This window comes from Mytilus galloprovincialis, chromosome 9 (assembly GCF_965363235.1).
Source record: "Mytilus galloprovincialis chromosome 9, xbMytGall1.hap1.1, whole genome shotgun sequence".
In the NCBI taxonomy this organism is placed as follows: Eukaryota; Metazoa; Mollusca; class Bivalvia; order Mytilida; family Mytilidae; genus Mytilus; species Mytilus galloprovincialis.
Window position 1 is genome coordinate 4,640,176 of NC_134846.1, and position 23,361 is coordinate 4,663,536.

The window sequence follows — 23,361 nt, forward strand, 5'->3', positions numbered from 1 at the left end:
CTGATATTCTTGCTCAGTCATAATAACCTTCTATCATTACCGAACTAAACAAACAAATAACACGACGGGTGCCGTATACGGTGCAGGAAATGCTTACCCTTCCGGAGCACCTGATTCCACTCCCGGTTTTTAGTGGAGTTCGTGTTGTTTCTTATTTATTATCTATAACTGTTGAAGTAGATGTCCTTCGGTTTTGTGAGTCTTTGTTTACTCCTTGGTTTTGATTGTAATTGCCTTTGTAAAGTAACTGACAAATTTATTTTTTCAAATCGTTCGTTATTTCCTTAGTATGTTTTATTAATTTTGACCGAAGCGGTAAAGAGATTCCATATGAGATTTATTTCTTTCTCCGAACTTGATTTTTTTTTATTAATTACTGACAGACTATACGTGATAGTTTTTTTTTTTGTCATTGGTCTAAACAAATTTAAAATGGGTCAGGGTCAAATATCAAATTCATATTCTCAATTCTTACTATTTTCTTGGTTATGTTCTTGTGAACTGGTGTTTTTCTGTTTTTCTTTTTCTTTTTAATGCATCACGTTGTCAGTTTATTTCAGTTTTGTGAGTTTGAATGTCCCTCTGTTATCTTTCGACCCTCATTTAATTTGGCTTTTGTTTTACTGCTTTTCGAAGATTGTAGAAAATATTGACAATATATTCTCTAACTTATGAGTTGAAACAAGTCGTGAAGCATATGTTTTCTTTGAAAGTGAACGTTGACATATTATGAAAGTTTTTCACCTCTTATATTTGATATTACGCACATGATGGGGTACATCTAGCTCATCAACCTGATATTATAAAGACCTAGTGTCTTTTGATTTAATCGTCTTGGTTTATGAGGCTTGAAATTTAAGTCAAGGTCACTGGTAAGCATATCATATTAGAGTTTGACTTTTATGTATGAGTTTAATAAACACACACTGTAACACACAACTAGTAACAGCGGAGGAAAATATCAAGAAGGCAAGAGCTCTTCACAGTTTAATGGAAAGTGACTTGCATGGAGAAAATGGACTAGACCCATCTACATCTATATCCATCTACCTATGTTATGCCCATCCTACTATATAGACTGGATATAATAATAACCAACGGCAAATCTTTGAAAGTATTACAATATTTTACAAGAAAATGATTAAACAAATCTTATCTTAACGAATATCAGCTGCAGACCCAGCTATATGTTTCGTTTCTGGATCTTAAATGCTGAAATTGATATAAAATCATAACATTACTTGGAAATATTTCATGTTCGGAAAAAATAACAGTTCAATGGAAAATCGCCAATCGTCAATTAAAAATTAAATCATAGTTCATAGATTCAAACACAATTTAGTTTAACTTTCAACTAAAGGACCCTGTGGAATATTTGCATATTGCAACAACTAAAGAAACATGGGAAATATGGTCAGTAAAATTAAAGCATACTGACATAGAAAGAACTTAGATGAGAAAGAACATTTCACTAGCTTAGAATATTTATACCCAATATACAGACTTGGTCATTGTCATCCAATGGTCAGTATAACCACTTATGACCCCGAAATAGAAGAAAATTTGCCACCGGGACTGAATATTGTTACAGGAGAATACATCCTACAATTCCAAAGAGCCAAATACAATACTAATGTAGTTGATCCAACATGTCAACTATGCCAAAAAAAGAGAAGAAATATTATCGCTTTTCCTGCTTAAATGTGAAACACCAGATGCTCTAAGAAAACCTATATTGAAAACAATAGTGATAACGGCTGGTAAAATTTTCTCTGAGAGCAACAGAGTCAATTAAATAAAACTACTTAGATTGATTTGTGATCCTTACAACTACTGCAAAGAAGACAATGCTTAAATTTTGGATAATATATCGAAAGTTCTTGAACCAAATTCTGAAAAATGATCCACCTTCTCCATTCAAAAAGATATAGACTGCTTGGTTGTGATAGTACACAACCTAAAAAGAGAAGGAAAGTTTACGACTACTAGTTTATAAAAGTTGTATGTAATAACAATAACATTTATGGTACCAAATGTCCTGCACCAGATTCGCATTTCGACAATACATTTCTCTTCAGTGATGCTCGTGGCCAAAATATCTGAAATCCAAAGCTTATATAAAAGATGAAGAGTTATAATCCAAAAGGTCCAAAAAGAATAGCCAAATCCGTGAAAGGAATCAGAGGGAGATACGTTCCTTAATTTATAATGATTTCTAACATTTCGTAACAGCAAATTTTAATAACACAAAAAATCCGTATTTTCCGGTACTGGCTACTGGGCTGGTGATACCTTCGGAGACTAACAGTCCACCAGCAGAGGCATCGACCCAGTGGTAGTGATAACATTAACGGTACCAATTTTCCTGCACCAGATGCGAATTTCGACAATACATGTCTCTTCCTTAATTTATAATAATTTCTAGCATTTTGTAACAGCAAATTTTAATTTAATTGGTTATTCTCATCGGATTTAGTCTAATGCTTAGTCCGTTGCTATGTGTGTTACATTTGAATGTTGTGTCGTTGTTCTCCTCTTATATTTAATGCGTTTTAGTTTTTTTCCCCGATTTTGTTTTTTGTCCATAGATTTACAATTTTTGAACAGCGATATACTACTGTTGCCTTTATTAATAACACAAAAAATCTGTATTTTCATGACAGTACCGCAGTACTGGCTACTGGGCTGGTTAAACCATCGGGGACTAAAAGTCCACCAGCAGAGACATCGACCATGTAAGTGACTCAGCATCAAACAGTGTAGATTATCAATTCTTTTTCAGATAATTTTAGCTTTCAAATAACCTAAGACGTAATTGAGAAAATAGTCTTCCCTCGATTATTCAGAGTTTAAAAAACGATATTGTTGGTATACACAATACTTCTCTGCTAGATGTACAACAGACTTTTAAGTGCAATTTATATGTCCCTCAACCGAATAACTTGCTTAAATTGTTCAAAATCGTGTATACAGTCATCACAGTCAAATAACCATGGTTATAAAAAAAAATACAATAGGAGAACAAGCAACACTTGAATAAAAACATTAGATAATTTGATCAAAAGCTATAAATTTATTATAATTAAAATAAAGTCAAAAGTTGAAATAAACAATTTGATTATGTAATTATTTATACACAAGACAAGCTAGGAATATAATTTTATTGCTAAACTACAAAATATATTAACTAATACAATATACAATTATTTACAATACTTTTTTGGCGTACGGCTGTCTCAGCAATTTAGCGTGCATGGTCACTTTATCCGAATTTTTTGAAAAACAAATAGAAATAGTGTAGTTGTAGGCAAACTGCGGTTTGTTTGCAAACATAGCTTTAAAGTAGTCAGATCGGCTGGTTAGTGCCCAGTGTCTAATCTAGTTTAAAGCTACTACAGAAACACTATATTATGCACAATCCGCTCTCCTGGTTCCAAAGCATGTGATTGATAAGCATCTGAACTGTGATTCAGATAAGTAGCCAAAGATATAGTAGAAAGCCAGAGAGAGCCGATCTGCGAAACAATTAGCATAAGCCTTTGTCTGAGCTTTCTAGCCAGAAAATATTGGCAAGACTTATGCTAAAGTTAGGATGTAAGTGACCACTGAATACCCCGTAAATTTGTGATTTGAGTGAAAACTCGAAATGTCTCAGCAATTTAGCGTGCATGGTCACTTTATCCGAATTTTTTGAAAAACAAATAGAAATAGTGTAGTTGTAGGCAAACTGCGGTTTGCTTGCAAACATAACTTTAAAGTAGTCAGATCGGCTGGTTAGTGCCCAGTGTCTAATCTAGTTTAAAGCTACTACAGAAACACTATATTATGCACAATCCGCTCTCCTGGTTCCAAAGCATGTGATTGATAAGCATCTGAACTGTGATTCAGATAAGTAGCCAAAGATATAGTAGAAAGCCAGAGAGAGCCGATCTGCGAAACAATTAGCATAAGCCTTTGTCTGAGCTTTCTAGCCAGAAAATATTGGCAAGACTTATGCTAAAGTTAGGATGTAAGTGACCACTGAATACCCCGTAAATTTGTGATTTGAGTGAAAACTCGAAATGACCCACATGATCTAACAGTATGAAAACATTAGCATTCAACTGAGACAACAATTATAACAATGAGAAAAAAAAATGATAATAATAATATATAGATATCTATATATAAAAATACACTAAATAAACCATATGACATGCTAATAATGTGTAACAGTAAAATCTATCGGTGGTGGAGGGGAGGAAGGTGGTTAACAAAAAGAATGGCGATGCCTTCAACGTAAACAAAGAAAATTTATAAATAGTTTTCACGTGCTAAAAATAATTGAATGTAGATAATGCAATGAGGAACGGCAAGGGGCAAATCGTCTCTTGTATAAACCTGAATTATATACATAATTCTCATTTTATACACAAGACAAGCTAGGAATATAATTTTATTGCTAAACTACAAAATATATTAACTAATACAATATACAATTATTTACAATACTTTTTTGGCGTACGGCTGTCTCAGCAATTTAGCGTGCATGGTCACTTTATCCGAATTTTTTGAAAAACAAATAGAAATAGTGTAGTTGTAGGCAAACTGCGGTTTGTTTGCAAACATAGCTTTAAAGTAGTCAGATCGGCTGGTTAGTGCCCAGTGTCTAATCTAGTTTAAAGCTACTACAGAAACACTATATTATGCACAATCCGCTCTCCTGGTTCCAAAGCATGTGATTGATAAGCATCTGAACTGTGATTCAGATAAGTAGCCAAAGATATAGTAGAAAGCCAGAGAGAGCCGATCTGCGAAACAATTAGCATAAGCCTTTGTCTGAGCTTTCTAGCCAGAAAATATTGGCAAGACTTATGCTAAAGTTAGGATGTAAGTGACCACTGAATACCCCGTAAATTTGTGATTTGAGTGAAAACTCGAAATGACCCCAAAAACAGATGTTGAATATTTTGATAAGGCCGATGAGACAGATGGACCCCAAATTGAAGGGAGTATGAAAAATAAGATTATGGTAACTATGAAATGAAGTTTCCAGCACTTCCGATTAAAGTGTTTTTGGAACCAAAAACAGCAAGAATAGCATATAAGAAGTTCTTTGACTGTTAAAGAAATTGTTCTCGATGTTGTCAGTAATTTCATATTCATAATATTCAGTTTTTAAGTAAGAAAATTATAACTCATTAAGGGTAATAACTAGTCTTAACACGAAGTATAGTTTAAAAATAAAAGCATATGACTTTGACAATCTGAAGTATATACATGATCATACTACACTATCATGATGCTCAAAATAGAATATATTCAAATCATATCCGGAAAAGTACACCACTTTTAGTTGAATTTTTAATTGAAATTTCATTATATTGAATTGTAGAAAACACTCATTCTAAACAGTGGATTATTATGCCACTATAGAATCGCGCACATATTTTCCATGAACTCTACAAAGAAAACAGTTGAATAGTAAAACTAGACTAATCGGATATCAAAGCTAGCTGGGCTTGCTTAATCGTTGATTTTGGAGTATGAATATATCTGGTATAGCATTCGGAACTCCAACGACCTAAAATCTTGATTAGGTGATCTTCAATTTTTGATGCAACCGATGTTGCCGCTCCTATTCGGAAGCTGTGTCCGTTGTAATTAGATGGGTTGAGTCCGATACTTTCCAAGATGGATCGAACATGATTGATGAAAAACGTACGTGTTAGAGCCTCTCCATTTTCCATAACAAATAGCGGACTAGAGTTGCAAGCTATGCTGAATCTAGATCTTCTAACATCGAGGTATCTAATCAACGATTTGACCGGGCACACAGAAGTATTGTTTTTGAAAAGATAAATATTTACTCCACTTCTGAAAGGGTCTGTTTTAGACGTCTTTAAATGTAAGATTGCGTAATCCTCCTCGAAAGTGATGTCTTCTAAACATAGATTGCAAGATGCATCAAAGTCCGTGTTGACGGTTAATTCACCACAGCGGAGAAATCCGAAGTAAGCAACGACACAAGCTGCCTCAATAAGTGCAGTTACAAATGGCGAAAATATTCCCTTATGAAGCGTTGTTATCATATTTTTAATTATATCATAAGTTAGCGGTAATCTTTTTCGGGAACTCTTTACTTCTTGTTTTTTAATACCTCTGTAAATATTTTCTAACCTAAGCAGTTTTGAAGAGCAACAGTCAGTGAATAAACACTGTACTCCGGATTGAAGATATATGTATCTTAAACCGCAAATGTACATTTTTATTGTAGAACATTTTATCTTAAGATTTTCGTGACAATGTGTAGCGTAATGCATTAAAATATCTTCCGTTAGAGGTGGCATATCTGTTTTATCATCCCACTTAAAACCGGAGAGACACAAAAAGTTTTTGTATGATTTAAATCCATGTTCGTACTGCGAACGCGTACTGCTTGCGATGGAGTTGTGAATTAAATTTTTAACTTTTGCATTTAATTCCACATTACTTGCCAAGATTTCGGACACGGAGTGGGTACTGTCTCTGCTGCTGGTGCTGCTTTTTGGAAGGTCTGAAAATCAAAACGAGATAAAGAGTCAGCTATCACATTTTTAACTCCGGGAATATGTTGACATTGAATAGTAAAGTTTTGTTTAACGGATAGCCATGTTAGTGTTCTCATTAACTTCATAATGTCTAGCACTTTAGATCTTCCTTTGTTAACTATATTAACAACGGCTTCATTGTCGCAGTGGAACATGATACGTTTCTTATTCCATAAGTGCCCCCATAATAAAGATGCAACAACAATCGGGTACAGTTCTCTAAAAGCCATGGACATGTCTGAATCGAGTGAAGTTGATAGTTCAGAAGGCCAAGTACTACTAAACCATTTACCTTGAAAAAAACCTCCGAAACCAAAGTTAGAAGCCGCATCTGTGTACAGTTCAATGTCACTAGCTAAAGTTATATGTTCGTCATAAAAGAAAGTAACTCTATTCCAGCCTTTTAGGAAATCTCGCCACATGATTAAGTCTGTTCTACAGTCTTTTGATAATGATATATAGTGATGTAGTTTATCAACTTTTGTAGATAACTTAATGAGATAGCTGACAAACGATCTACCCGGACGAATAATTCTGGCCGCAAAATTAAAATGTCCTAACAGTTGTAATAATTCTCTTTTCGTTACCGATTTTTTATGCAGAAAACTGTCAATAAAATTTGAAATTCTTTCTACCTTTTCATTAGGTAATCTTGCTTCAAAACTTACAGTGTCTAGTATGATTCCTAGATACTCGATAGTACAAGTGGGACCTACAGTCTTTTTCTTAGAAATCGGAATATTTAGACGATTGAATATAAGCGTTATTAGCGCCATTGTTCTAAATCCGCAAGAGTCCGGTGGTTGAATAGTGAGAAAATCATCTAGGAGATGAAGTATAACTGGTATGCCGTAATTTTCCTTTGCTATCCAACAAATAGCCCGTGATAGATTGTCAAAGATGCAAGGCGAGCTGCGAGAACCAAAACAAAGTCTTACATAATAATAATAATTGTTTTTCCATTTCATGCAATATAAGTGATGCTGGTCTTTACGAATCCCTAGCTGTTTGAATGCATCGGTCATATCGGTTTTATTTAGAATTGTTTGCTTTCCGAAATGCTTGATGGCCCTTATTGCGTCATCTATTTTTACATAAGATAGCGAACATACCTCCTTATCTATAAGACTATTGATGCTTTCATGTGTTTCATGTTCGTGTGGAGAAGATAGATCAAGGATAAGACGTTTTTTGCCAGAATATTTGCCTTCTGCAATCCCAATAGGACTAACACGGTAAGTTTCGAAAGGTGGACTACTAAACGGGCCTTTAACATATCCTTTATCTATTTCTTGTTTCAAAAGCATATCAACACTTTCGGGGTCTCTGATGGCAGAAAGTAAATTCTTACATTCAAACGTAGGTAAATCGAGTATAGATACTAATGTATCAAAACCGAAACGTATACCATTCAAAAGATACATAACAAAATGTTTATCTGGGTGTTCTTTAAGTTCGTATTCAAGTCTGTTTACGTTTATAGGTGACATATCTAGTCAGATGTTTGCCTTTGGCATTTCTTTTTGTGAAGCTTTAGATAAGTTGGATAATTTATCTAATTTTGCAGTTTCATTGTTTGACCTTGGTTGTTTTGTCTGTTGTTTGGCTAAACTACAAGTTTTCATGCCATGCCCGTTTGACCCACATTGACTACATGCGTGCATGAATTTGCATTCCCTTCTATAGCAAGTGCCGTAATTGTAGTTATTGCAGAGTTCTGCCCCTGCAATACTTGAAACCGGTCTGCCCCTCTTATCTGTGTTACGAATATTTGTAGCCCCGTGGGATAAAGTTGGATTGCCGTGTTTTGCCTTTTCACAGAATTTTGATGTGTGGTCAAATTCCCCGCAGTGAGTACATGCTCTGCTTTGAACATTATGAGTAACAAGGTTCAACAATTTGTCATCGACCTTTGACCAGTTGATAACAATATTGTGTTCAACTATGGCAGCAGCTGCTTTAGCAGAAAACATCTTGTGATATGTATAGAAACATGGGCCGTAATTTTGTGATATTTCGTTTATGTCAGATTCATATTGTTCCAATTCAACTTTTCTCTGAGGGAAAGCTTTCCCCATAATATTACGGTATTTCCGGAAAGCCCTATTAAATTCTTCTATTGAAAGATTGTGGTCCAATCTTACGTCTTTCTTACTCGAAAGCTCAACGGTAAACCCCCTTGACTGCATAGTTTGGTTTTGAGGTATATCATATTTAGGTGCCAATAATGTAGCCAGGTTAATGTCCCTACCTTCTATTATCTGCTTTTTGATGGAAGGTGCAACGAAATCCATCTTTGGGAGATCTTCGGCGTAGTACACTTTTCCTGTCGATGTAGCCTCGGGAGCGGAATCTGTTGGTCGGCTATTAGAACATCTTATTGCAGATTCAAGTGTAGGTGTTGTTACTTCCTTTTCGGTAACATTTTCTGTATTTGAAGTTTTTAACAAGAGCTTAGCGATATTTGAAAGAGTTTCTGTTGCTGAAGTAAAGGCTGCCGCAGATTCCCTGAAGAGTACCTCACTGTTAAGATTAGGTGTGTTACCTGGCGTATGAATATGCGTATCATTAACGACAGGAAGCGTTGACGGGTGATATAATCCTACTTCTTGATCATTCAAATTCGTATTTGTAGAGTTTTGCAACTCATTAACGGGAGGCTGATTAGATGTTTCAGGAATTGTTATAGACGGAGTTTTTGTTTTATTAGCCAAATACAACTGGCGAAGCATTTCTACCTTCCACGTTGCATTGACCCCGATACCCATCTCTTTTAATTTTTCCAGATATGTTTCTTTTGGCCAATTTCTACTATTATCAATGTTTTGCTTACGTGGCCTCTTTCTACCACTCATATTGTTTTAGTTGATGTACTTACGTACGATTAAAAGAAATAGATGTGTAGAAATTTATCCTCTGTATCACGTTATAAATAACTATCTCAGGTTTCGAAAGTTCACCAATAGTTCATGAAATGTGTGTATTAAACTGTTTGTAATTAAAACAACACATTAATGTTCAGATAAATCCTTATTGATAAGGAATGTCACTTAGAATCGAATTTTATATCAGCTGATATATACGAATTAGTTGATTAATTGTGTTAAATATATTAACAAAAAGAATGGCGATGCCTTCAACGTAAACAAAGAAAATTTATAAATAGTTTTCACGTGCTAAAAATAATTGAATGTAGATAATGCAATGAGGAACGGCAAGGGGCAAATCGTCTCTTGTATAAACCTGAATTATATACATAATTCTCATACATTCATGTAAAACTTGAAACTGTATGTAATATCTTATCTCTATGCATCATGTATAAACAAAAAATTCTAAAATCCTTAGTCATGTTATTGTGACAATGTAAGAGCAGATTTGTGTATCCAATCAATTGATCCAATATGAAACATGACCAATTTACATTGGAATGGGTTGAACTTTATAACGATATTATGTAATAAGAAGTACACTAAAAATCAAAGCCCGATTGTTTTATATGTTACTCTCCTCAATTCCAGGAAGCAACAGCTCTTTTTTCTTAAGTTCAAATACAGTGTCATAATTGGGTGTACAAAGCACTAATTTGCAATTCATGTTTTTAGCATTACAAAAAGACATATGTATAGAAAGGGGATCAAATCGACAGTTTTCGAAAAGAATTGTTTGTAGATATATTGAGGACCTCACAAAACAAGGTTCGAAGAAGTAAAAATAATTAAACGGAAAAATAAGAAAGAATATGCCTGCATGCGCAAAACATACTACGCATACGTAAACAACACTTAAGTCTTTCTTTCCCACGATAACATTTTTAAATGCACAGGAAAAATGAAGAAGGCACAAAACAAACCTACGAACTAACATTTGTACAGTATCACATCTTTACATGAACCAGAACACAGACATGTATCTCTTCCTCATTAAAAACAAATTAGCTTACTGGATAAAGCAAACAACTGATAATGTTTCACAAACTGTTTGATAAGGTTCAACCAGCTATATCCCAAATGACGTAAACGTTGTTTTGCCGATAAAACAGACATTCTGTATGAATAAATTAAGGCGATATCATGTATAAACATTTTATTTTCACAGTAAAGGATTAGTGATTTATAATGTTATATGAATATAAGTACCGTTGTTCATAGTGGTATATTTTAAGTGATCGTTATCCAAAACACAACAGATATGTTAACAAGATATTAGGTAACACGTTACCTACTAATTTGAAAGTTTTGTTTAAAGAGTCATTACAATTAATTCAAATTCAGAGGAAATATAAGCTTAAACGGGTACTGAACATGATGAAATATTTGATTTATTTAGCATTAATTTGTTCCGAAAAACTCTTAAATGTTTTAAAATGTAAAAGCAACCAATACCGGTGATTAATTTGGCTGCATACCAGATAAAAAAAATGCTTACAACTCTCCATGATCAAGCTCTGGGCTTCATATAAAATCATTCCCTCTCATAGAAGCGAAGAAATCATTGTCGAAAGATTAATAGACAGACAGAATTACATACCGTGATGCAGGTAAAATGATACCCCCACCTGAATATTTCCTTATAAAACAGAAAGATGTTGAAATTTCAGAAATCTTGGTAAATTGAAATTGTTCCTGGGAAAAATGTAACTAAAATTTTCCACATTGCTATCATGTGTGAAATGATACAAGTGTAAGATAAACGGGATGTTGTTGATTGATGAATCTGAAAAAGAATCACATGGTATTGCTGACTTATATAGTAGTTTCTGAGAAAAATGTGACAAAAAAAATATCAACTTGGCTATCATGTGTAAAATCATACTAATTTTGTTAAACAGGAAGTTGTTGAGTGGGGAATCTTAAAATGCATCACAGGTTAAAGCTTACTTATAAACCCTGAAATAAAATATCAGAAATCCTCGTCTTCAAGTTCCTCAAAAAATTAAACAAAATATATTTATGGCACAGACAGAGGTAGAACAGTAAACCCCTATTTTGTTTAAAGCGCATGTATAAATATTAAATGCTGCCCTATTTATCAATACATATTCATGTGTATAGTCACTGTATACAGTAATAACATCATTCTTCATTAGAAAAAAAGTCAGCTATCTTTTGGATCACTCGACGATTGTTACTAATTCTGGCCTTTCCACTGCCTGTCTGTTCACTCAACAAATAAAATAGACCATCAAATCCATCTCTATGATAAGAAATTTTCAGATGATTGTAAGTCAATGTTGAATCTTCAAGTTTCTTGAAAATTGTTCTAGAGAGGACCTTATTTCTTAACAAGTGTTCTAATGACTCTTTATTCGGTTGCACACCCTGAAATGTAACTTGGTGACTGCTGTAAAAATAGTCAGATAGGAGAACATCAATTTTCTCCGTCTTTTTTACAAGAGACATAAGCATTCTACAATCATCTAAAGCGTTGTGAGCGGAATAAGCTTCATTCAACAGTTTCTGAGCAATATACTCTTGCTTGTAATTTTCAAATTCTGGATACAACATTTTGAAAAAAGGTAAAGTATCACAGAATCCAAAAATATATCTTGAAAAATGATTCCATAATTTATAAAATTTTAATTGATTAAATAGTATGATACTGTCAAATCGCCTATTGTTATGAGCAGCAAGCACAATGTGTTTGTCACTGGCACAAAGTGACATTAAAAACTGTATGAAATCTAAAAGAACTTGCTGTGGGTGTTTATGTGAAACTGGTTCATCATTGTAAAGGAGCTCATTTGTCGCTGTATTAAACTTTAATCCTGTCACTCTACATGCATCTTCTGAAATTTCTTGAGTAGGAGTTGCGTATCTGTTAAATTCTTGTTCTTCACAAACTGCAGAGATTTGTGTAACTGAACTTTGTCTACCTATATAAAAAAGAAAATAACTTAATAAATTGATGAAAATAAGTAGATTGAATGATTGTCATGGTAAAAGTTCAATTGCAAATTTCTTTTGTATAATTTAACCAAGAGTAACAATAGTGGACACAGATCAGTATGGATAGTACTTAGCAGTCTGAGAGTATTGCATAGGAATATGACTCAACTTACTAAAGGATACCTCCACATCCCACATTTGATTAACTAAATTATATCAATTATCTCCCTTGGAATTTCTTAGACCAGGATTATTTTTCTTTATATTTTCCAATAAATGTGCATCAATGACTTAAATTTTGTGTAAGTTTCATAACATTTCCTTGATGAGGCATTCTAAAAAGTTGCAGATTAAAAAGGTGGAAGGACATTATTTGGCTCAACTAATGAATTCCTGATTGTCTAGAACTTTTTTCCGAATAAAATACCATTGTTATACGACAGTGTTTTTTTTACAATAGAACTATAAACGAACACAAGCTTTTTTTTTAGAAAATTTTCTCTTGACTATTTACCTAATAGTAAAAAAGACTTAACCAGCAAATAGTTTTTAACCATTTCCTGAACTTTTGTCTTTGGATAAAAGTGACATCATAGTCTGATAATACATCATTCTGATGCCATGGTTTTCTTTATAAAAAAATAGTTATTGACTGGCTTTTTCAAACAATAGCAAGTTTAACTATGCTTCCACTCTTTATCCATTCAATGATTTGTCCTTATAACCTGTCAGTCAATAAGTATATAATATTGTCAGAAAATATCAAGTTTTTGTGAATACTTGGCTGATAGGTGAAATTGTTTGGCAAGTCTGGCATATTCCCTTACTCCTAAAGCTTGTACAAATAAACTTGATGCTTTCCTATTTCCAATTCATATTTATATCATACTTAGTCCTGTGGTCTCTAAATCATAAAAAACTACAACTTTCGCAATATGTTCACAGTTGTCCTCTAATGTCCTGGAATAACTGTCAAATCAGGTTCTTGTGCATCAGCTAAAATATACAATTGAGGTCAAATTATATCTTGTAAGAAGACCTATCTGGAAAAATTCAATATAATGTATAAAATTAGAAAGAAGGGATGCAATAACACTGTTTCGGTTTTTGTGTCGTAATCCACTGTCATATGAAAAAGTAATGGAAACATTTTTTTTTGTTAAATCTTCAAAATACATTTTGATTTCAAATTTCTTTCTTATTTTGATATTGTTATATATTGGATAATTGTATATTTGAAAATTGTATATTTGGATATTTGAAAAAAAAACATAATATTAGATATGAAATACAAACCACAAAAGAGAGTAACAGTATTATAAATAATTTACCAATAATGTTAGCAGGGCAATTTCATTAATGGAAATTAGTCATGTTCTTTCATTGTCAAAATTATATTAAAAGGTTGTTCATCATGAAAGTTCAATCATATTCCCCAAACATCTATGTTGTCAAAAAACTCTAACAAAAATTATCTTTCTTTGTTAGAAAATAGTAAATCCCAAATTAATATAACTATAATTTTATATCAAATATTTTGAAATATATTTTATATATGGGTAGTGCTTTGATAACATGTTGTAGGAACAATTATTGTTTTTTTAAATTCTTATTGAAAACGTACAGATAAAATTTATACATACCAATGACATTTGAGCAGTAAGTGTCCCCTTCCCTGATTTCATGACTTCTTGTTTCTGAAGATCTCTGACTTTTAAGTTTTAAACGTTGTAACTGTAAAATATAAGAAATAAACATTCCTTTGCATTGTTTCATGTAAAAGTAAAGTCTACACACTCTAAAGCATGACAAATTTAATGTTTATTCACATAGTTATAATGATACAATAGGATAATACTTTATATAAAATTTAAAAAAAAACCAACAATTTAGAGGATTTTTTTTCATTTAAAAACTTTCTATCATATGATCAAAGGGATGTAACTCCCACAAAACAGGGATTTTTAATTTTTTTTATCATGAAAATAAGAAATTTCAAAAGGCTGCATAAAACTATGTTTAGAATTTATCAATCTCCTTAAGTCATTTAATGTATAAAGATTGTGTTCGAATGAAAATTCTGAAATGCTTTTAAATCAAACCTTAAATTCCTTAGTCTTTGCTACAGTCCTTTTCCTGTTAACATCCTTGTCTCTTATTGCAGCTGTTACTGTTGTGGCAATTCCAGGACTAAGACCAAGCTCTTCATGGACCTAAAAAAACACACAAGAACTTGGGAGCTGTGTCTTACATTGTGTATGATAACATTTCACAAAGCTACCATCCTAAACAACATAAATATTATTCTTTTTGATATATTTTTTTCTATGTATATGCCTGTCTCAAGTAAGGAACCTGTAATTCTGTCGTTTGTTTATGTGTTAGTGTTACAAATTTGTTTTTTGTTCTATTTTTTTTTATAAAAATAAGGCGGTTAGTTTGCTCTGAATTGTTTTACATTGTCATTTCGTGCCTTTTATAGCTGACTATGCAGTATGGGCTTGGCTCATTGTTGAAGGCCATATAGTCACCTATATATATAATTGTTAATTTCTGTGTCAAGTTTGTCTCATGGAGAGTTGTCTCATTGGCAATCATACCATATCTTCTTTTTTATATCTATGAGTTTCATGTGATTATGGTTTATCTTTCAACTTAACCTAATTAGTGAACCAGTTTTACAGTTTTTCAAGTTTATAAACCATATTCTGTTTAAAAAAATAATTTGATGAATGTTTTTATATTACTTTATTTAAATAAATTATTAGTACCTGTGCAACATATATGTAGCCTTCATTTTTTTGACAAACAGCAGCAGACAATCTGTGAGCTAAACTTCCACTCTCACTGTAATGCTTGTCTTTAGGGGCCTTTGATCGAACAGTGTTGTTAAAGCTTTCATTAGGATTACTGGAATCTAGTTCGCTCATCTTTCCCGGGTCAAGGTCTGTAAACACTTTTAAAAGATCTTTTTTCAAGTTTTCATCTTTGAGATCTGCACCCCATGGTAGATTTCTATGCTTTGCTGTGGGTTTGTTTTTCATTTGGCACCAGTCTCCACATCCATCATGATTACCAAACTGGTGTAGCACTACAGATGGTAAACTGTTCTTTATTCTGTCTGAGTCACCTTTGTTTTGGGCTAACATGAAAGAAAAACTTTTAATGAGAGCAGTAATTGTTTTTACAGACAGCTCTTTATATTTGCCTTTTATTTTGTGGAGCCTATTTGATATGTTCTTCTTTACATGATTGATGTCACTGACCTTTTCCAAACATGAGTCGACTTCACATCTTGCCCGATTGAATGCTGTGCAATCGTCATCTCCTATTAGTGTAATTACCGGGGTATCTTTCTTTTTGGCGTCTTTTAGTATTTCCACAATCATGTCTGGTTCCATAGATTTGGCTGAGCCACACCAATTCTTACGACATTTATGTTTTGTTGGTAGCCGTTTTTTAAATTTTGCCACATCACATTTCCTGCATCTCTTATATCGAGCACTATAGCCAACAACCTTTCCTGTTTTTTTCCCAATCATGGAAGCTGTTCCTACAAAAAAAGTTTTCCATTGAATATTTTTTTTAAATTACTGGATTTCATTAATTACGTGTTACACCCACTTTCATGTCAAAAGGAATCTAGCTCCTCATATATATTATTCACATTATTGTACCCTTCATAAAAATAGTTGATACCAGGAGTATTTTTAATGTATTTTTATTCAAATTTATTTCATTTTTATAACCCTGTTCATTTTTATACACATATGTTTTTCTGCTGGTGGAAAATATTCTTTTTTACCTCTATGCCTTTTTCAATTTAGTTTTGCCAACAAACATAAACATATTTTACATACAATTTTCCTTACTTACAAAAAAACCAAAAGAGAAAAAAAAAAGAAGATGTGGTATGATTGCACATGAGACAACTCTCCACAAGAGCCCAAGATGACATAGAAATTAACAATTATAGGTCACTGTACGGCCTTTAACAATGAGCAAAGCCAATACAGTATAGTCAACTGTTAAAGGCCCCTAAGTGACAAATAAATCAATATTGTCTGATGAAGTATTCATTTTGTCCAAGAAACCCGTAAAAGGTAAACAAGATGGATAAAATCCAATTGTTATAATTTCTTTAGCCAAATTCTTTTGCAAACGATGAATCTTTCATTGCAAACATTTTTTTTTCTTTTCCAAAATGTGTAAAAATGGAGGCTGCCAACGGAAACCCTGCTTCCAAGAATGATATATCTGTTCAATATTTCTTAGTTTTAAGAATAAAATAAGTTTTTTTTTAGTTTTAGTATGACATGTAAACAGATCATAATACTTCCATCTTAAGATAGGTAAATAATAAAGATATAGTTACCAGACAAACTATTGTAACACCTTCCTGAGCCCCTTCTCTGATAAGCTCCGTCTGCTGATGCTGTTATTCCAGTTACACTAATAGGGCCACACACAGGATTAGTGTTATCTGTTGAAGCTATTCCACTACTGCTTGTTGCAGTTTCTGACCCACTAGCAATGGCATGAATTGCATCACTGTCATTATCGGCTTGTAAATTACCTGAAATGAAAAAAATGATTGACAAATTAAAAGATAAAAGCACTACATATGGACAGCAACCCTACAACAGGTCAGGCAATGTCTGATTCCCCTGAAAATTTAAGGGAATATAGATCTTGACCCCATGTCAAATATATACTACATGTAATTGCTTTAGTTTCAGAGTTATAAGCCAAAATCTGCATTTCACCCCTATGATTTATTTATAGCAATGGCAGCCATGTTTTTTTTTACAAAAGAGAAAATAAAACACAAACCTTGTACTAAATAAGGATAATTAAGACTTAGTTTGGTGTTCATTGTTTCATAGCAGGTTTTTTGAAAGTTAACAAACTCAAATAATAGACAAATTACATGTGAACAAAGCCAGATCTAGCTAGCCTCTTGTTTATCATATGAATAAAGTTCTATTTTTCTTTAAAGACTGACATATAAAAACTTATGTTGCGTTAATTATGATTTAAACTTCATTTCATGCTCATTCAAAATAGTGCTAATTTTCACACAACAAATCACATTCACATTAATATTCATGACATGTGTAGAGTGGTTCAATCCTTTGTAGATTGATATTCAATACTAGAAAATATCAGGCTTACACAAATCTGTCATTAAAGAGTCATCATTGATTTACTCACAAGATTTTGTTAGCAATCCCTCCTCAAACAAAGCATTGTCTACGGACTGTTGTGCTATATTTTCAAGAATAGGCCCAACCTCTTCACAACGTCTTCTTATCAGGCTTTCACTGACATTTGGCAAATTTAGTGATGTAAATAAATTATTAAGCTGTATTGGTCCTATTCCACTGTGGTACATACCTGTAATATTAATTTTCATTTAAAAAATTGCAGTATTTGTATGTGTCAATACATTTATGTACATATAGGAATCTGATGTACAGTAGTTATCATGTGTTTATGTAATTTATACATGTTTCTCGTTACTCGTTTTTATATAGATTAGACCGTTGGCTCCAAGTTGAAGGCCGTACATTGACCTATAATGATTTTCTTTTATAAATTGTTATTTGGATGGAGAGTTGTCTCATTGGCACTCACACCACATCTTCCTATATCTAACATATATATATATTTTAAAACTAAAAATTTGAACAACAGTACTAATATAAGGTGACATACTGCAGCTGTGCTATATGAGCAGTCAAATTGCATCGACTATAATTCATCTGTGATAAACAGTCAGTGATCGTACATGTATATATCCCCTTGTATATGACGTAGACAATGGGTTTCTGTACAGTTTAATTGATGACGTCAATAAAATATACAGGTTGGCGGAAATTTTACGCCTTTGGCTTAAAAGTAAGAAATGATAGTTTCTACTCTAAATACATCAATTAGATCAGTTATAAGAGTTGCAGTTTATAGTGAAACAGCATACCTTGTTTCGAAATATAAATTTTATTTGTACTTGGCTGGAAAAAAACTTTTTCTCGCCACAGCCTCGCTTTCTATCTGCTTCTACATGTTGTAAGTCTTGTACAAATAACATTGATATTTCGAGACATCAAAAGATAATAACCAAAGGCTGCAAAATTTTCCTAAAATTACTAATTCCGGGGCAGCAGCCCAACAACAAGTTGCCCAAATGGTCTGAAAATTAAAGGGCAGATAGAACTTGACCTACATGTAATGAACAATTTCATTAGAAAAATAAGCCAAAAAACTGCATTTTACCCTATGTATTTTTAGCCATGGCTGCCATCTTGATTCATGGGGGGGGGGGGGGGGGTCATGGGACACATCTTTTTAACAAGATACCATAATGATAAACGCAATGATCATGATGACTGTGGACAAGTTTGGTTACATTTTTCTTAGTATAGTTTCAGAGGAGAAGATTTTTGTAAAAACCATGATGGACGCAAAGTGATGAGAAAAGCTAACTTAGCCCTTTTTACTAATTTATATGTTTACTTAAAATCTTGCCTTGAGCTGATAGACAATTTAATTTTTATGTGGTGTTTTTTTCATTAACAATTAGCAATTTAATGATCAGTATATATCTGGACAACTGATCTGTCAAATTAATTGCTATTTTTTTTTAAAAGAAACAAAAGTATTTAATGATTTCAATACACAAATAATATAAATATAAAAAGTCTGGTTAAACAGTTTTCTATATATGGAACAAGGAGACTATATCAGACCCTAAAAAAAGAATAGGTTTGTTTGCCCTAATGCTACATGTACCTTCCTTGAAAATACTACCTACTTAAAAATCTTTTATTGTCCTAATGTGAAAATATTTATTTTTATTCAGATAGACATGAAGACTTATAAACATTGATATTTAAATTTCTCATAGCCAAAAGAAAAAGAAAAGAAATAGCCTACCTACATTGTAGCAACAAATATACCCACTTTCTCGATGCATAGATTGGGTACTAAGGGTTTTGGCAAACCAAAATATTTCTAAGTGTGGCCTCATTCTGACACCAAATTTTCACTGATTTTGGATATATCCACATTGCGGCACATGATGTTAAAGGTTTTGTTATAAGAGTCAGGGTTCTCACTAGGAATTTTTCATGGTGAGTCCTGGGACTCATCACTTTTAGAAATGGTGAGTCCCAAAAGATTTTGATGAGTCCAGGATGCAATGTATTTTTTTTGTGTCATAAGATAATGAAATGTGACGAAATACAACTTATAAAACGATGCGTGTTGGGTTGGTAGTTTTTATTAAATCAATAAAAAAGATGACTTCTTAATAGTTATTGCTCAAAATTTATACATGTTACAGACTTCTTTCTGGGTCTATATCATATCCTTGATGTGGGGCCACATTGAAAAAAATGTTGGTTTGCCACAACCAGAGTTCCATAAAAAAAGATCAGGGCAATAGTCTGAGTATTTGGTGCATAGTACAGAATAAATTTAAAATGTACATGTACAGAATATAAAAAAGAAGATGTGGTATGATTGCCAATGAGACAACTGTTCACAAGACAGTTTTTACAACTAAAGGTCACTGTACAGCCTTCAACAGTGAGCCAAAGCCCATTCAGCATAGTTACATGTAGCTTCAAAAGGCCCTGAAAGCTATATCATAATTATGTCAACAAATTTAATCACAATCCCAATTCAGACAGTATCAAGCTGGAATATTGTGTCCAATATTGCCCCAATTGTCAGGGTTTGATAAGCGCTCAATGAAGCATTTTATTCTACTGTGTAAAGTACCTTTTCACTGGATGATGTAAGATTTTGGTTCTGTAAATTTGATTTTGTATTTTTTACATTCTTGCCCGACAGAAAAAAACCAACCAAAAGCAATAAACTAAAGTAACGATGATAGTCCGTTGGAAGGGGACGAAAATTGGCTGACCCGTGTTAAGAGAGAGTCATATCTCTTGCACGGAAGCAGGACAAGTCGCCCCACTGGCAAGTCGCCCCACACCTAATCGCCCCACTTTTTCACCAACTCGCCCCACTTTAAAAAAATACCGCCCAAACCTGGATTACCAAATCGCCCCACTTTTTAAAAAATCGTCCCACATGTGAAATTGGTTTAATCATGTTAAATATTTATTTTAACTCTATTCATACTTGTACTATTCATAAGTGGAAATATTAATACTCACTTCTTACTGCTATATTAAAAAAAGGGAATAATATAAGAAGTTTCTATAAGGTTTTCAAGGGGATAGCATCTTTTTCCATAAGTGGGGCGAGTTGGCAGGAGTAATATTCATGGAATTTAACTTATATACAATGGGATAACATCTTTTTCTACAAGTGGGGCGAGTTGGCAGGAGTAATATTCACGGAATTTAACTTATATACAACGGGATAACATCTTTTTCCATAAGTGGGGCGAGTTGGCAGGAGTAATATTCACGGAATTTAACTTATATACAACGGGATAACATCTTTTTCCATAAGTGGGGCGAGTTGGCAGGAGTAATATTCACGGAATTTAACTTATATACAACGGGATAACATCTTTTTCCATAAGTGGGGCGAGTTGGCATTACTACATTCATCCTGGTTAATAATATAATATAAATCTAGATTATTATCATTTTCTTTTAAGTGGGGCGAGTTGGCAGGAGTAATATTCACGGAATAACATCTTTTTCCATAAGTGGGGCGAGTTGGCATTACTACATTCATCCTGGTTAATAATATATTAATCTAGATATTATCGTTTTCCATAAGTGGGGCCAATTCGCAGGAGTAATATTCACGGAATTTAACTTATATACAACGGGATAACATCTTTTTCCATAAGTGGGGCGAGTTGGCTTTACTAAATTCATCCTGGTTAATAATATATTAATAATATATTAATCTAGATTTTATCGTTTTCCATTCAGTGGGGCAAGTTTTCAGGAGTAATATTAACGGGATTTAACACATTTCACAAGTGGGGCGATTTTTTAAAAAGTGGGGCGATTTGGTAATCCAGGTTGGGGCGTTTTTTTTTTTAAAGTGGGGCGAGTTGGTGAAAAAGTGGGGCGATTAGGAGTGGGGCGACTTGCCAGTGGGGCGACTTGTCATGGATTCCTCTTGCACGTTAAAGACACCCTTGTAGATTTCGAAAAAGAGTAGGCTAATGCTACTACAAGGCAGCACTCGCAAGACATCATAATTATTTGCAGTCCAGGAATTGGTACTAGGTAAACATGCTACATGTGAATATAAAGTATAAATATACAGGGTGTGCAGATATTATTTTTGCACTTACCAGTTGCAAGTTTGGTGTTGACATCAAATATCCTTGGCCCATGGGATGCATTGTGGGTTTTGCCCATGGCAACACGTACAAAGTCATTACAGTTATAACAACGAACAATCAGGTGACCACATAAACCAGCAGGCAAAATTCCAATTCCATCTTTTAACTTCAATGTAATGTCACATCTGGAACATCTCATATTATCAAAAAAGGTTTGAATGTCAATCACATGTCTGGTATAACCTATAATTTTGGCTTTAATTTTCCAGAAAAATAGAACTCATTGATCTCATCAAACGATGCAGAGGATTGATACGTGTGATCATGTTGGAAAGAACCTGGTGTAAAAGATGTATCAAAATCGGGCGTAAAAGTATCGTCTTGGTACCTGTTTTGACGCGGACCAGAAATGACGCACCAATTTAGTTTTGGGTTTTATATTTCTAAACAAAAGATGTGACGTCATCGATAATTACTATTCATAACATGATGGTGAAGGTCATATGACTACAACATAGATGCCTCAAACTCTGTCCAGAAATGTTATTATTGCTTGAATTAGTAAAGATAATGCAATTTCTGCCATTTTATTAAGGTCAAAAACAGTCTACCCTTCCCAGAATGATTATCAGTCCTAAATCCACTTTGGCCGGCAAAAGTATGTATGCACATGCTGCCCCAGTTTGTGTTTTTCAAATCATATGACTGTCATGTGACATGGTTTTACATTTAAGCGGGAATCACTGTAGAACAAATGATCGTCGCTTATATAATTTTCTATTGTTTATCGATTTTTTTCATTCATTGTACGAAGTATACATTGATAAATGTTTTAATGTCAATGTTGTTTTATGAATGCAATTACTTCTTATTTTCAAGTATATGGAATATATATGTCACTTTGATAAATTTTGAACAATTTTATATAAAATTTGAAATAAAATATAGGTTACAATTAAATTAATGAAAAAAATTGTGTTGCTATCAACATGATCATAAAAGTGACTGTAAATGTCAAAATGTGTTATTAAAATTAAATTTGTTGAATAGTGTTAACTTTAAATTATCCGGATTGAAGCAATTTTTCGAACATCAGGTACACTGCAAGTGGTTTTTACTGGTTTGTTTATAGTGCGTCATTACTGGTACCCATCATAAGTTGACAGTCCGTTTGTAATGTTAGCAAACATGATTTTTATTGCTTTTACTGTTTCAAAAATCAACTGTTTAATGATTGAAATACATTAACAAGTGATCAATCTTTCATTCTATTCCGTGTTTCTTTTTCTTTTAAATGGTAGATTAAATGCAGAGACAAACACAACGTTAGGTGCGTCATTACTGGTTCCTCGGGGATAGTATCAAAATCGGGTGTAAAAGTAGTAACAAAATCGAGTGTAGATGGTGTATCAAAATCAGTTGTGGATAAATCGGGTCTAGATATGTTGTCTAATCTGTTGTTGTAAGTCTCTGCCTGACAGTTTTTCAAAAACCGACCGTTCTTCTTTCTGCTAGGCATGTCGTCTGATATTGTTTACATTGCCGTAAATGGCGCGAAACTATGTCGTAAACAATAATAACAGTATAAATTTAAATAAAATATAAACTACGATCAAAAATT

General features: G+C 33.2%; 2 protein-coding genes and 1 pseudogene across 2 annotated transcripts; all 3 read right to left on the reverse strand.

Moving 5' to 3' along the window:
* Positions 1-10,967: 10,967 nt before the first annotated feature.
* Positions 10,968-12,655, reverse strand: LOC143046461 (uncharacterized). The gene is made up of 2 exons (XM_076219621.1): positions 12,631-12,655; positions 10,968-12,444 (listed from the first exon to the last, which is right to left on the reverse strand). The coding sequence occupies exons 1-2, from the start codon at positions 12,653-12,655 to the stop codon at positions 11,645-11,647; spliced, it is 825 nt and encodes a 274-aa protein (XP_076075736.1). The 3' UTR covers positions 10,968-11,644.
* A 754-nt stretch (positions 12,656-13,409) lies between these two features.
* On the reverse strand, positions 13,410-17,027 carry LOC143044288 (uncharacterized). The gene is made up of 5 exons (XM_076216226.1): positions 16,833-17,027; positions 15,229-16,010; positions 14,560-14,670; positions 14,101-14,191; positions 13,410-13,453 (listed from the first exon to the last, which is right to left on the reverse strand). The coding sequence occupies exons 2-5, from the start codon at positions 15,997-15,999 to the stop codon at positions 13,410-13,412; spliced, it is 1,017 nt and encodes a 338-aa protein (XP_076072341.1). The 5' UTR covers positions 16,000-16,010; positions 16,833-17,027.
* Positions 16,801-22,930, reverse strand: LOC143046462 (uncharacterized; annotated as a pseudogene).
* Between the last annotated feature and the right edge of the window lie 431 nt (positions 22,931-23,361).